We start from the raw sequence: 15,661 nt of genomic DNA, 5'->3' as shown, positions 1-15,661 counted from the left end.
ACTTTCCGTGGTCCATATTAACTAGGGGAAGTTGCAAACATTCCCCTTAACGCCTGCAGCCATCAGATTTCCTCTCGACTACCTGCTTGAATGGTGCGATACAGATCTAAGATATCTGGGGATCCGAATCTCCGGGGACAGGGACGAACTGACCCGCCTCAACTACGGTACGGCCATAGACCGCCTCACCGGTAATATCACACAATGGATTTCCTTGTCCCTCTCACTTGCCGGCAGAGCGTCTTTGATAAAGATGTTGGTGCTCCCACAATTTTTGTATTTATTCATGAATATACCTTACAATCCCATACATTAATTTTTTAAGACCCTCCGTACAGAACTGATACTACTCTTCTGTGGGGGCAAACAGCCACGGATACAATGGTTGACACTCACGAGACCCTATGCGCAGGGAGGATTCGACATTCCAGATTTCGAATTATATTTTATTTGTACCCAAGCTCATTATAGCTACTACTGGATTAACCCCCCACTACATGCCACAGGTAGCGGCGGAACATTTGCTAGCAGGCTATCCCTCTGGATGGGATGATGCATGCATCCCCCGCACACGAGACATAGCGCCTACTACCACCACAGGTACGGTAGATGCATTGCAGCGCATACTAAGCCTACTAGAATCTCCCATGTTATTCTCATCACTGTTATCCCTTACATATCCCCAAATGCCCTTACTTTATGAGAGGGGCTTTCACAAACTATGTGAGCGCACAAACATTACTACACGGGGGGACCTCTTCCATAACGGTACATTTCGCTCCTCTGACCAACTATTCCACGGGACATGGCCTACCTCTCTCGATCTATTTTTATATATACGGCTAAGACAAGGAATGCGTTCCATTATTCCGGAATTCCCTCAGGAGCCTGCACACTTTGCGCCATTACACCAGATGTTGGGCGCCACGGCTCCGGAACACCTGGTATCTACACTCTATCTTAACATCCGCACACAACAGCCAATATCCCATAACACATCTCGCACACACTGGACTACGGACCTGGGGAATGAAGTAACGGATGAACAGTGGAAATATTGTTGCCTGCAGACTGCACATATCTCAGCGAGCCACAGACTTCGAGTTATACATTACAAGTTCCTGCAGCGCTTATACTATACCCCTTCCAAGCTGTTTAGGTTTAAACTAATGGATACAGACCAGTGTGAGAAAGGCAATTGCCCAGGAGCCGGGTTCCTACACTTGGCCTGGGAATGCCCAAAGGTACAAAGATATAGAGTACAGGTCTTTGAAGCCCTAGAGAAGATGACTGTGTCGTCGCTGGACTGTAATCCCCTAGTGACATTATTAGGTTATACTGCACAGATCCCCCAAGCCACATCGCTGATACGTTACTATGTCGTTGCTTTCAGCGAAAAGCAGAGTAGCCTGTAGGTGGGGAAGGGGGCGGGCCCCACAATTTAAGGAATGGTTGGATGATATAATATACTGCCAAGAACAACTTATCGTCTAAGCCGAAACCCTCCCGCGGGCATCCAGACCCAAGGACATATGGGGGCCTCTCCAGAGCTATCTTCTGGAGCAGGCAGCGGAGACAATGTCTCACACACACTCTAACAAGGAAACTTGCCACTTATAATATCCCGGGGTCCTTCCCTCTTACAAAAAAATCTTCGACAATGCTGTGATGTGCGTGTCCCTGAACACGTGATGAAATACTAGGTGATGTACACCATGTGAATATTATAGTCCTCCACTAGAAGATGCAATTGTATGCTATACATGCTTAGTAGTAAGTGTGCTAATCGTACAATCAATGGAACGCCTCAAGAGATAAGTGATTGTAATAGATTAGAATAACCTAGACATACCAGGATGTTGTACTATGAATGACTCAAGCCGTTTCCCCGAACAGGTAAAAAATTAGACTAGGAAGATGAATATGCAATATATATAAATGTCTGCACTTGTTAATCCTAAAGACTGTAATGTACGATGTTTAAGAAGAAAAGCAATAAATAAATGTGTTTTTTTTAAAAGGAAGGTCTTGGTTTGGTGTCCCTTGGAGACCACTCTCCAAGGTGTTGCTTTCTTTCATGTAGAATCCCATTTTCTCGCCTGCGTGTTGGAGGCTTCCTCCTCAGGTACCGGCAGGCCTAAAATCTCCAGCCCTTCCTTGAGCTCTGTGACATGGCATTGTTTGTTCTGGAATTCGAAGGCCAGCCCAAATGGATATGTCCATCGATATCTCACATGATCAACTCGCAGATTTTCTGTGAGTGCCCTGAAGGTTTGTCGTTGTTGCAGGGTCGCCAGCGCCAGGTCTTGGAAAAGCGAGCATTGAAAACCCTTGAAGGAGATTGATTCTTTCTTTCTGGACTCCTGTAGTATGGCTTCTTTGACCTTGAACGAGTGGCGCTTGACTAATATATCCTGAGTTTGCCTTCTCTCACCAGGAGCTCTTGGCCCAACCCTGTGTGATCTTTCAATTTTGATCTTCATTTGCTTTGGCCCGAGGATATCTACAAAGAGACCCTCTATAAAGGCCTCCAAATCGGTCCCCTTCGCTCCCTCCTCCAGACTCTGATGCGCATATTGTCTCTCCTGGACCGGTATTCCAGGTCTTCGTTCTTTAATAGGGCCAACTGAAGCTGTGTATGTAAGAGCTGTACCTTGTTGTGAGTGTCCGTCACTCTTTTGTCTAGATCTTGTGCTTGGGCCTCTGTCTCTATCAATCACGTCCCAATAGAGTCCACATCTTGTTGCATTGAGGTCACCCTCTCTGACAAGTCCACTTTAATTTGTTAGATAGAGGCCTGGAGATTGCCTTTTAATTCTGTATGTAGCTCCGGCCTAAAGTCTTTCAAGGTCGCCAACAGGTCTTCCTTAGTCCGCACCATACTAGATTTGGAACTCGGGCTCGAGTACCTGTTTCTTCTTTGCGGGTGTAAAGTAGCTTGATAGCTTGGTTGTGGACTTTTTTGGTGGCATAGATGCGGTCTCCACCATCGCCAAGGGAATTCTTGGCCCGTCTGGAATTGCCCGGACCACGCTTCTATGCTTTGTTGCGCTTCTTTGCAACAACTCACTCCCGCTTTCCGGGTCCGCGCTGTGATCAGACGTTGACTTCTCCGGGGCACTCTGGACCTGTTATTGCTTTCCCGTGCTCCTCCTTGTGTGCATGATGTTTTCTTACCCTCCGACTATAGACGGTTGCATGGGACTCCGTCGCAGATGCCGCTCACCCCGTCCTCCCTTCCGATTTTCAGCGTCGGCAGTCGGACTGCGCCATCTTGATTCGCGCCACCACCTCGATCTGTCCAGCATTTTTCTTCTATCCGCTCGTCTGCTGGTAGTTTCCGCTGGGCTCCCGCCACTCACTGTGCCTTCACAGACCCATTCTGGTACTTATCTGCTACATTGGGCCTCAATGATCGCCCTGACAGCAAACTGGCGACAGAGCCGGCACGGATGACGTCTGTTCGGCCATCTTGCTTGGCCACGCCCCTCTCCATCCATCTTTTAACCCATCAATCTATCCATCCTCTCACGCTTTAATTATTTCAGCATTTCTTCTTCCTCTTCATGTTTTCTTCCTTGTTTCCCTTCCTGGTTCCTTTCTTGCACCCTTCTTTCCTCTATTGTTCTCTTTTCTCCTTCCATCTAGCTATCTTTTATCTCCCCTCTTAAGTTTACTTTCGTGCCTTTCTCTATCCAGCTTACTTTTGTCTATCTTGTACCTCTCTCTGAGCTTTCCCCAAATTGTCATCATTTTCTTGATTTCATTTCCTTACTGTGCCTGTCAGCTCACCTCCTACACCCCCTGTCATGGGATTGGTAAACCATTTTATGTATGAACCTTGTCTGCAGACCTGGGAAGAGTAGAGACCCATAAGCAACTAATGAACTTTATTGGGGACCAGTTCTGTATCCCATTGGGCCCAGTGGCAGCCCTCAGATAAGCTTCTTAAGTGAAGAGGGGAGGAGTACCTATTGCTACTGCACCAAGCTGTACTATCATACAACGAAGACAGCTACTGCAGCATGAGTGCAAGCATTGCTATTTCCTGCAAATGGTTGCTAACTATTCTGTGCATTACCCATGCTTGCTACCAATTTTAAGATAAAAATATAAAACGACTGACATTGCCAATGCCTATTTTATTTTATTTTATTTTATTTCCCAGCAAATAAAATGCGTTAGTCAGGCACAATTTAATCAAGTTGAATGACAGCAACTTTGTCCATGTAGGACTTTGTAAATGCTTACAAATCAGATATTTCTTATTGCAACTGAGAGGTTCTTTTTAACGAATTCTTCAAACTTCAGATCTTAATCCGCATTTTCCGTGATGCTGCATTTAGCTTAGACCCCTTTTGCACACCATAAATACAGTCGGTCCATCAATGTATAGCGTGATCTGCCGTGTGTAAAGTCTAAAAATCCATTTCAAGAGTGATACCTTGATGAAAGAATTTTGATAACCTTAAGTGTTTACCATTTTCTCCTCTCTTCCTCACGACATCTTAAATTAATAAGGGTAGTTATCGGGCATATGTGTTCACATTCACCTTAGTGGTAATATGACCCTATTGCAATTCTATATGCGATCCTACTGACTAGAGCTGTGCCGGTTCTTCAAGACCATCTGCTCGAGTTATGTACTGGAGCAGGAGGCAAAGCCCTAACAACTGCATAGCTCAAGGCAGAAAAACTGAAAGGCCCACAGTGAGAGCATAATGATTTTAGATTAAACAAGGAGAAACCTAAAGGTTAACTGTAGAATATTGAATCAGAACATTGATACCAGCCTTTATTTGACCTGAACCACAACCTTCCAGTGTTCTAATCATTCATTCTGATGGATGCTTCTAACTGTAAATTCCTCACTTTGTGAATATTCCTGAAGTGTTGTGCTGCTCTGTCCCACTGTTGTTGCACTCTGGAAGTGATGAGGGGAGCTGCATATAAGCAACAACCATGCGCGCTGACATCATTACCTTTCTTTCTGTGCCTTCAGATGCAGACTGGAGGTACTCCTATATCTTTGACAAGACTATTCCTGCAAAATGCCAAAATTCCAGTGTGCAAGGGAAGATGTCACCTTCTAAAACAACAGGGTTTACATGTTATAGGAACTGTTAATAACACATGTCTGTGACAGATCCTCACTAGGTATGCCTGTGGTGCCTGGGGTTGAAACATGACTCCAAGGCCTGCGATGGCTGCACCCAGATGATCCTCAAAGGCCATTCAAGACCGCAAGACAAAACTCTATGTCGGCAAACATCGAAAGACTCCATGCCACAACTGGTCAAAGTCGAAAGGAAAGTCTTGTTCCATCACCCAAATTGTTCCTACAGCAGATCTCTAACTCCGATCTGTGACTGGGGGTGAGTGTCTGGAAAGTTTCAGGGCCTCGTCCATCATCTCATTGTGTTTTCTTTGTTCGCCATAAGTTGGCAGGATACGCCCAGATATGGGTCCCTTGCTCACTTTGCCACTGGATTCAAGTTAGCCTGGCTGATGGGTGTTACCCCAAAACCGGTCCCTGGATGCTTGGTTCCGGCTCAGGGAAGACCAGGCTTGGCAGTTCGAGCTGGACTGTTCCCATAAGGCACAGGGTCAAGACTGATTTGCATATAGCCCTGAACTGAGGCGGCGAAGTGAGCTACAGAACAATGATGGATTTAACTCTGATCTGTGTCTGGGGGTGAGTGTCTGAAAAGTTTCAGTGCTCCATCCATCATCTCCTTCTGTTTGCATAGGGACTGTTAATAACGTCTGTGACAGATCCTCAGTAGGTATGCCTATGGTTCCTGGGGTTGGAACTTGACTGCAAGGCCTGCGATAGGTGCACCCAGATGAACCTGAAAGGCCATTCAAGACCACAAGACAAAACTCTACATCGCCAAACATCAAAAGACTCAATGCCACGACTGGTCAAAGTTGAATGGAAAGTCCCGTTCCATCACCCAAAATTGTTCCCACAGCAGATCTTCATTGCTGTCCTTGTCTTCTGGTAAGTCAAAAAGACTTTGCCCCTCCTCTCCATTATCAAAAACCAGGGAAGGTGCGTGGGTGTCAGCAAGCCGCCCGTTGTTAATCCCTGTAGGAAACTGGGTTACTTTTTGAAGGAGTTGAAGCCCTTCTCAAGGAGCAACCACAAGACTTGTCAGGGTGAAACCCAAATTAACATGCACTTAACCCTCTGGTAGCTTGGCATGAAAGTAGACAGGCTTAAGGACTTGCAGGATGCCCACTTACATATCCCAGTCCTGCCAGCCCACTGATACTACCTACAGTTCTCGGTAGGCCACGAGCATTTTCAGTTCACCGTGCTCCCCTTTGGCCTTACCAGTGCCCCTTGGGTGTTCACGAAGGTGATGACGGTGGTCGCAGCTCATCTGCGCAGATCAGGGGTTCCATTCTTCCCCTATCTCAACGACTGGCTGTTGAAGGTGGGCTCGGAGGGACAGCTTTTCTGCCCGGTCTGTCCTCCAGGACTTTCTGGTGAGAACTTGGTTCGCAGACCCTCCTTCGGGATTGGCATTGCTGGGGTATCTATTCTAAGGTAAGGAATCTATAACTGTCTCTTTCAGATGAACAAGTTACTTACCTTCGGTTACGATGTATCTGTAAGAGACATAGGTTAGTTATAGATTCCTTACCGCCCCACCCATCTTTCCCCCTCTGCGAACTGACTTCTAAGAGTAGGGACTCTCTTACAGGGCCCTAGTTGTGGCGCACCAATGGTCAGTGTCTTTCATGGGTCTGCCCTTCTGGCGTTTGAAAGTCATGTCAGAAGTGACGTCAGCGCGCAGGTACCGGCGTCTAAGTAGGCACCGCAAAATCATCCCGGCGACCACCACGCTGACGAAAGGAATCTATACCTAACCTATGTCTCTTACTGATACATCGTTACCAAAGGTAAGTAATTGTTCTTTATTTTGCCATGTCAAAATGGCAGTTTTAATCTGCCCTTACAGGCTGCAGTGACAGGCCCAAGGCGAGTTTGAACCACTTCTTAAGTTGGATAATGAATGCTGAAGGCCCACTAGTAGCCTTTAATATATAGGTCCTGGGTACAGATACTACCACTTTACTAGGGACTTATAAGTACATTAAATGTTCCAGTTGGGTGGAATCCAATATTATCATGTTTTAGGGAGAGAGCACAAGCACTTTATCACTGGTTAGCAGTGGTAAAGTGTGCAGAGTCCTAAGGCCAGTATAAATGAAGTCCGCAAAAACAGGAGAATTGAAGGCAAAACGTTGAGAAATCATGCCAAGGAGGTCCTGAGGCGATCTGCTGAAGCGCCGATTCTGGGCTAGGTCCCCCTAGTTTAAGAATTCATCAGGTACATCACAGCAAGTCAAGGTCTTTATAGAGGCAATGCTGGGCATCTTTGGTAATTAACTGGTTCCCTTCGGCTCACCTTCTAGGTTCTGGAGGGGCTTCTACTCGGACTTCCACCGCTGAGTCAGACCTCTGCACCGTCTGTGCCCTCCAACCCGCTTTATGCTATACACTGACTTCAATGCTGACTTCAGTCCCAGTTCTACTTCTTGCTCTGGTCCCAGCTCCATTCCTTGCTCTGGTCCCTTATTTATTGATGCTATTGCCACCATCACCGGAGGCGAGAATGCACAACCCGTAGTGCTTTCCGACTCTGAGCAGAACTTTTCTCAACCTCGCCTGAGACTGCGTACCAATCCTGGAAGAGCGCAACCACCTCACATCCCTTCAGATTATGGTACCTTGCTTTACCATGCAGTAGTGATCAGGCTTTTCACAATATTTTTCGCTCTGATTCAGAAAATGACAATTTTGATGATGGGAAGATTTTTTTCCCAGAGTAGTGCAAGGACAATTGGAATGAGACACTACATGATGCCAAATGGCCTTCATACTGCCCCACACACTGGCCTTGTTTCTCTTTCTGTCCCTTCAACAGAAGAAAGCACCTCCTTCGCTTTCATTATGCAGAGGGCAGCAGAAGGACTTAAACTATAACAACCTGTAATGAAGGTAAAGAATATTGTCTTTACGGAGATCCTCCAGCCTGGCCAGGAACCTGAAGAGCCTTTATTGTGGTTACCCTCTTGGGCACTTGGGAAAACCATGCTCAGGACCACCAGTAAATAGGCAGGTTTCCCATCACCATGGACCAGCACCAGGTGACCCTGACTTCCTCACACCAAAGAGAGTAGTAATGCAGGTATCCATCAGTAAGGTAAGCCCCAACACTTTCCCAACACCCTACCTGATTGTGAATGGAAGCGATTGAGACATTTGGCAAGAGCATCTTCTCGTCTGTTAGTATTGCTCTGTGGTCTGTAAATGCCAGCAGTGTCCTACACCTCTGCACCCATGGAACATGGTGACCCGAATTCTGCCAGCAGTTTCGGACGACATTGAGACTTCCCTAAGCAAGCTGTCCGGGACTGCTGCACTGTAGTGAAATTTGTGATCTGCTCTGGCTATACATGATGGACTGCGTAGGTTGAGCGATAGGCACGATTATGGTACTTCCATGCCTGAATGGGGACTACATGGCTTCTCCGTGGATGCCCAGACACTTGATTGCTCTCACCTTTTAAGTGAGAAAATTGCCCTGGATCATTTCAAGGCAAGTAGGGTGACAGCATGTTCTTTTGGTATTTCTGCCCCATCAAACAATTCCATCAGCAATTAACCCTCTCTAAGGCTAAGGTGGGGTTATCCAGTATCGCCAACATCAGACTACACTGCCAGTCCAACAGGGTTCCCAGAGCTTTTGTGACCAAGGCTGCAACTCATAAAGAAAACACCCAAGGTGCTAGGGACAACATGCTGCTCAATCCCCACCCTTCCAGCTGTCAAAACCACAAAACATCTTTAGATCTAGCCTTTTCTCCAGGGGTGACAAGCCATCACTTCAGTCCATTGGGTCTATCAAATTGTACAACACACCTTCCACCACCATCAGGGCAGATGATGGAGGACCTCATGTCCTAAGTGCAGACCATGGAGATGGTTCCGGCCTTGGAAGTAGGAGCTGAGTGTTACTCCTCCTACTACCTGGTCTCAAAGTTGGACAGAGGCCTTCATCCTATTTTAGAACTTCACACACTCAATACCCTCCTACAAATGGACAAATTCAGGATGCTCAAGGTAACCCATGTCCTGTCTGCCCTCGTCCCTGGAGACTGGATGGTAGCCTTTGACTAGTAGGACACTTATTTCAGCATCCTGCAGATCCACAAGTGGTATCTGTGGTTGACTGTAATTATCAAATCACTGTGCACCCTTATTTCCTCACCAATGACCCCTGGGTGTTCATGAGAGTGATGGTGGTGGTTGCAGCACATCTTTGAAGGTTGCGGGGTGGTCTCAGTCTTCTCCTCCCTCAATGACGTGCTGTTGAAAGCGGTATCGCCCCAGAGGTCAACCACCCCTAGACAATGGTCGAACCTCCTAACATCATTGGGGTTTATCAATGTGCTGAAGTCACACCTGACTCCTTCGCAGATACTCCAATTCCCCACAGCCATTCTGGGTATGCCAAGTTTCTTGTTATGATCTTTATGTTTCAGCTCTGTCCTGGATCTCAGAGTGGATAACTGTGAGGCTGCTGGGATTGCTGGTCTCCTGCATCCTGCTAGTAAAGCTTGGCAGGTGGCACATGCATGCTCTGCAGTGGGATCTGAATTCCTACTTCAGCGCATGCAGGGGAAACTGTTTGACTGCACCTACATTTTTTGGAGGTGTCTGCAAAAGACCTGCTGAGGTGGCTGCTGGGCTGTGATGACTGTGATTGGGTCAGTGGCAGACTCCTCTTCTTATCCCACCCACATTTGACAGTGTTGACAGATGCATCTGTTATGGGCTAGAGAAGCTAATCTGGGACAGGTGTAGATCACAGGACACTGGTCTCCAACAGAATCCCTACTCTGCATTGATTTGTTGGTGCTGCAGACACTTCAGCTGGTGTTAAAGGCCTTCCTTCCCACTGTCAGAAGGAGGTTGAAACTGGTGCTCATGGACAGCACCACTGCCGTGTGGTACTGCAGCAAAATGGCAGGGTGAAGTCTTGGGCCCTGTTCCAGGAAGGCTCTACTGTAGAAGTGGCTGGATTGCCATGAGATTTTCCTCTTGGTGAACCACCTAGCGGGATCTCCAAATGCCAGTGTAAATAAATTCAACCACCAACGCCTACCGGACCAAGAATGGCAGGTACACCCGGAGGTGGTGCAGGGCATCTCCTCACTTGTTTGATTTACATCCTCTTTAAGCCACTGCACATTAGTCCATTGAGGCTTCTGACATTGGAGAAGTGTGGCTCAATGGTTAGAGCGGCAGACCCTGATGCAGAGGTCTGGCCCGGGACCAGGGTTCAATACCCGCCATTGCGGGTCTTGGGCTCAATTTCCTCGGACCTGATAATTCTCGCCTCGGTACCTATTCTAATCATGGGTCCCACTCTGCAACTCTGGGCAATAGCTTGCTTAATCTCCAAACGGCCCCAACAGCGCTGGGAGGCCTGGCTTCACCTTGGGGGTGCCCAGGAGTGGACATTTCACAGGGAAAAAACCAGGAAGGGTTCCTAAGCGGTATACGGACAGCGCCGGGACACTTCCGTCGGAGGTAGCTGTGCGCTTTACAAATGCTGGCATTTACATTTATTTACATTTACATTAAAAACTGTATTTCTTGTCACCATAATATCAGTTCAGCTTGTGCGCAGTCTGCAGGCTCTTTCTGTCAACCCAGCTTCTACACCATTCTTCACAGATAAACTGGCGTTGAAGACTTCTACTGAAAGTAGTCATTTCATTTTGGGCAGGCAATCACCTTTATGGCATGTGCTGCTCTGCTTCATCCCTCAAAAGAGAGGCTCCACCACTTTGACCCCAAGATAGCCCTCAGCTATTACATGGATCGCACCAAGAAACATTGGGTGGACAATCAGCTCTTTGTTGGACTCTCTGGGACAAAGCCAGGTAAGGCAGTGCAGAAATGAGCCATCCCTCAATGGATTGTGCTCTGCTTCAAGATTTGCTTCACATTGACCATAAAGCCCCCTCCGGAAGACCTAAGGACTCATTCACTAGAGCCAAGGCTGCTAGCACTGTGTTGAGATACACACTGTCGGTCCTGGACATATGTCAGGCCTCCCCGTGAGCATCCGTACACACATTTGTGAAGCACTACTGCCTAGATAGTTAGGTCCATCAAGATGGGCATTTTGCCTGTTCGGGTCTTTAGAACTTTTTGGTCACAGCCAGTTCACAAACCCACCACCTGGAAAACTACTTCTGGGGGTATTGATTCATAAGGTCAAGAATCTGCTGTTAGAAGTAGCCATCAGAATAAAATGTTGCTTACTTAGGGAGTACTGTTTCTGGTGGATATGCCATATAACCACGGATTCCACGCCGACCCTCCCATTCAATGAACTGGATTCTATTTTCCACCTGAAAAAGGTCCCAATTTAGAGATCTGCTCACTGGTCATGCCAATCTGCCAATAAGCTCTGTGTCTGAGGGGCGGACAGTCTAAGAAAGCAACAGGTGTCTGTGCACTAGAGTGGTGCTTATATGTTGCTCCACTCTTCGTTATAGTAATACTCAGATTTCACTTGTACAAAACCAGAGCTAACTATAACTTATTCCCCTGTAATGCACTGTATGTGACCTCACATCACTGATGACATGGTCAGTGACCAGAGCAGAACAATGTCAACTTGAGGCTGCATTACTCCACCTACGGGTGCACAGGAGGACTGCTTTCAAGTTTCTTGATCCAGTCTGACGTCTGGTGAATATTTACAAGATGAAGAATCACAAGATGAGGAATCTGTGGTTAGATATAGAAACCACTATAAACAGAGTCGCTCTTATCGTTTTTATCTCCGAAGAATAAAACGGTGTGCCTGATTATCAGAACAAGGTGGAAATCTGTACCATCCGGTTTCTGACGTCTCATGGGTGCAGATTTCAGATTTGTTTTTCTTAATCAACGTTTTTCATGTAATACCTGCGACAATTGCCAGTTTCCAGACATACTCCTGGAAAACATTTGTCAGCTACATTTATTTGTAATACAGATATCAGACTTATGTTTTTGAATAAATCTTCTGCGCATGTGCAAATGCCTCGGTACTTAAATTTGTCCATTGGGAATTTTTTTTACCTTGCCTTTTGCACCATGGAAGTAGATTTACTCTTTGCTGGAGACAACCATGTACGGGTCTTGGTGTTAACGTCAAAGCTTAGTTGCTTGTATTGCCTGCTCACCAACCATTCTCCAACTCTCGTCTATTTTAAATCTCATTAAAATGCTTATACTAATAAATCCATTTAAGTACATAGTTGCAGAATTAGAAAAGTGTTTGATACTCGTGGGTATGGCTGTTTACACATGAATCTGACTTGAACATACAGACAACATTGACAAATCCAGCAGTCTTTCCTTAAACAAAATACGTTGCTATTATTTTGGCATAGTTGGGATACAGGGATTAAGCTCTTATAATTAACTAAAATGTCACTGCAAAATTGCTAAAGAGGTACTAGAATTAGTTCTTCAACAGTAGTCTTTTAAAAATGTCATCCTTTTCACATGTTTCATTATCTTTATTTGCAGGAGATTTATGATGAAGAAAAATACTCATGGAAAGAAAATAAAGAATGCTTTTGGACATAATTAGAAATTATGTAAACTCTTTTTCTCAGTAAATGCTTTGCAAAGACTTTTATTAAAAAAAACAGGTGGTTAATATCCAATGCACGACGTGACCTGAAGATTTTCATTTATTGTATGTAATTAGTAGTGAAACCCAAATTTCATCTGATGCCCCCACGTTTTCACAGGTCCAAATCCCCCACCAGATATGTAGTGTTATTCAGCTACGACCCCACAACTGACTAACAATACCAAGTCGCTTGGCTTCCACATTGATATTTACTTCTTTATAAACCATGTCACTCAGGAAACAAAAACCATGTCTTTAACTACCGCTGTGTCATGTAAAGTAAAGTCCTACCTATTGGAAGCAGACTCCAGAGCTACTGTACAAGCTCTGTTTCTTTCACACCTTGATGGTGTTAATGCCCTGCTCACAAGAGTGCCAGTTTCACATCTCAAACTTCTAACTTGCATCCTACATACCACAGACCACCTCCTAATGGGTCTCTAGAGGTTCACAAGCACAATCAAAGAACACTCCTGGCTTCTGCTGCTAGACTGCATTAACATCGTGCTGCATCTCGTTGCACACTAATATTCCCTTACTTTACTACGCTCTATTCTATTTAATCCCCTTCTCCCAGGCACCCCGCTTTTCTTGCTACAACCACCTTTCTTACCCCTCCTTTTTATGTTTGGTACTCTGATGCTGGGTAGCGAGGTTTGAGCTCTAACAATCTCATAAATAAATACATGCATACCATTTCTGCAGATATCTTTGTTACATTCGTTCTAGCATCATTTAAATTGTTACCGCAATAATATATGCAATCCTATACATTCTGTTGATCATGAATTCTTCTGAAATCAATTCCAGCATGTTTTAAGCCTTTCTGAAAGGTAAGACTTCGGAGAGAATGTTTGGGGTAACTCTTCAGGTGTTCACACTGTTTTAGCATGAAGGTGTTGGGTAAGTGGTAGACTTTCGAATAGATGATGGACAGATAATGGTTTGCAGATTTTCAGGAATGTAGTAGTATATATTACAGCAATATCATGGGTAAGTGTTCCACGGTACATTATGGTCTCGTCTGGTTCCCTGGGACCAGGGTGACTGCGAGGTACTGGGCAATCCTTTTCACCTGTATTATCGGGGTAATCGTAATATCTGTTATCACGTACTCCCGTACGGCTCTCTGAATTGTTAGGAACTTCCTTTGTGGACTTTGTATCTTAGAGTAGGGTGAGGAATATAGGCTTATTCTTGAACCATGTTACAGGTTAGGAGCACGTACACTGTTCAAACTTAATTGACTCGCAATAATTTGATGTCTAAACTTAATAGTTTGAATGTGCCATCATACTGCTGCTTTTGAAAAACAATAGGGCGTTTATTTATGCATGTATTCTTTAAAAAATATGATAGCTCGCAATGAATTTGATTTTCAAAACCCATTTAGGACAAGCAGACTCACTTCAGTAGATAACAACTTAGTGTTGATTGCACGTGCTCCAGAAAAATGAAACCTTGAACAGCTGTGTGTTCGCAAGTGGTGCAACCATCATTGCATGTTTAGCTGGGCACGAGCACATTGGAATGACAAAGAATGAATGGATAAGCCAAGACTAAGGTCCTGCGCACACACCCACATAAACCCAATAAGCATCTCCTAACTAGGGGATGTCTCTTAGTGTACAGCTGTCTGGCCTAAAAAGGCATGCAATGTTCGAATCCAATGTTAGTATCAATCCAAACCGGTTGTATATTGAAAAAACTTTAATAAAGTATGTTTTTGCTTGTTTTTGTTGTTTATTCTCCAATCTTATAGATAATCTCAGATGTTCTTTTTTTCACAAAAAATCTTTTTTGTAATTCAACATAAAACATTACCGATGCGCTGGTCATCAATTTATGTTGCAACATATTCATAACAAGTTGGAATTACATACGTTTCAATGATATACACATCTAATGTGACTACACTTGCAATTGTAGTTGCTAAGGAAAATAGCTGATGGCGATAGTCTCTGAAGAGTAGATTATCGTGAATGAAGTACTAAGAGGTAATTGAAGAAAAGTGCGAGCTGTTGTAAACACCTTCAACAACTGCGTTAATACACCAGTAGTAATAAACCAGTAACCAATCAAAATAAGTAACCTCATGTGAAACAAAAAAGTAAGCCGTGCAGAATAAAAACGCCATGGTGACGCGAGTGAGAAGTGTGAGGACACGGTGACCACAACTGTAAACGAGATCATGCTCATATAAACCCAAGATGAATTGCGACACTGGAGTCATGATAAAGTACGTCTGTAATACAAAAACAGGTATAACCACGTGCTCACATTTACAAGGTGAGTGCCAGTAAAACCCAAGATGAATGTATATCCACTTACGTGGCGATATGAACAAGCGTCTCCGGAAGATGTCTAATAACAAATTATGCACAGCGAGCAAATCAAGGGCTGTTGCCGATGCGTAGTATCTGTAAAAAGTAGACCATCAAGAGTCTATCTAAATTGTGAAGAAGTGTACTTGCATAGATCAACGGACGCGATATCCTGACGGTGCCGGTCCGCGCGCGGTGAGTGAAACGCTGTGAGACGTACAGAGTTCGCGGGGAAAGCTTAAAGCCAGCAAAAGAGGATGTCGTCATAAGGTCATCTTGTAATGGTAAAAGAGCGGAGTGTCATGAACGGGTGCAATAAAGTTAAAAACGACGTACAAACCAACAATGTGGGAGTATAAATACACGGGAAACAGCTGAATACCGGAACCGCTGCAAGCAAGTGTTAGAAACAACAAACCAAAGTGTAAATAAACATGGTAGAAAAAGGTCCCAAGGATGAAAGACACCTAATGTGGATACAGGAGTATAGATAGGGTGTCCTACACGACACAACCATAATAATGCATATTTTACTAGAACACTCATCTTTCTTCCTGCCAGTTAAAAATCATATTAGGAATATCAGTAAACATATCTCAATGGTCAAGTTCTCAT

General features: G+C 44.9%; 1 protein-coding gene across 1 annotated transcript in view; it reads left to right on the top strand.

The window, feature by feature from the left end:
• The window catches only part of LOC147726514 (molybdopterin synthase catalytic subunit-like), a 111,066-nt gene extending 97,646 nt beyond the window's left edge, over positions 1–13,420 (top strand). The window contains exon 5 of the mRNA XM_086960621.1: positions 12,614–13,420. Within this exon, the coding sequence (XP_086816747.1) occupies positions 12,614–12,673 (60 nt within the window). The 3' untranslated portion in view covers positions 12,674–13,420. The remainder of the gene's footprint in view (positions 1–12,613) is intronic.
• The last annotated feature ends 2,241 nt before the right edge of the window (positions 13,421–15,661 follow it).

The sequence above is a fragment of the Lissotriton vulgaris genome, chromosome 3_1 (assembly GCF_964263255.1).
Source record: "Lissotriton vulgaris chromosome 3_1, aLisVul1.2, whole genome shotgun sequence".
Classification (NCBI taxonomy): domain Eukaryota; kingdom Metazoa; phylum Chordata; class Amphibia; order Caudata; family Salamandridae; genus Lissotriton; species Lissotriton vulgaris.
Note: the sequence above shows the minus strand (reverse complement) of the source record. Positions and strands in the feature narration are given on the sequence as shown.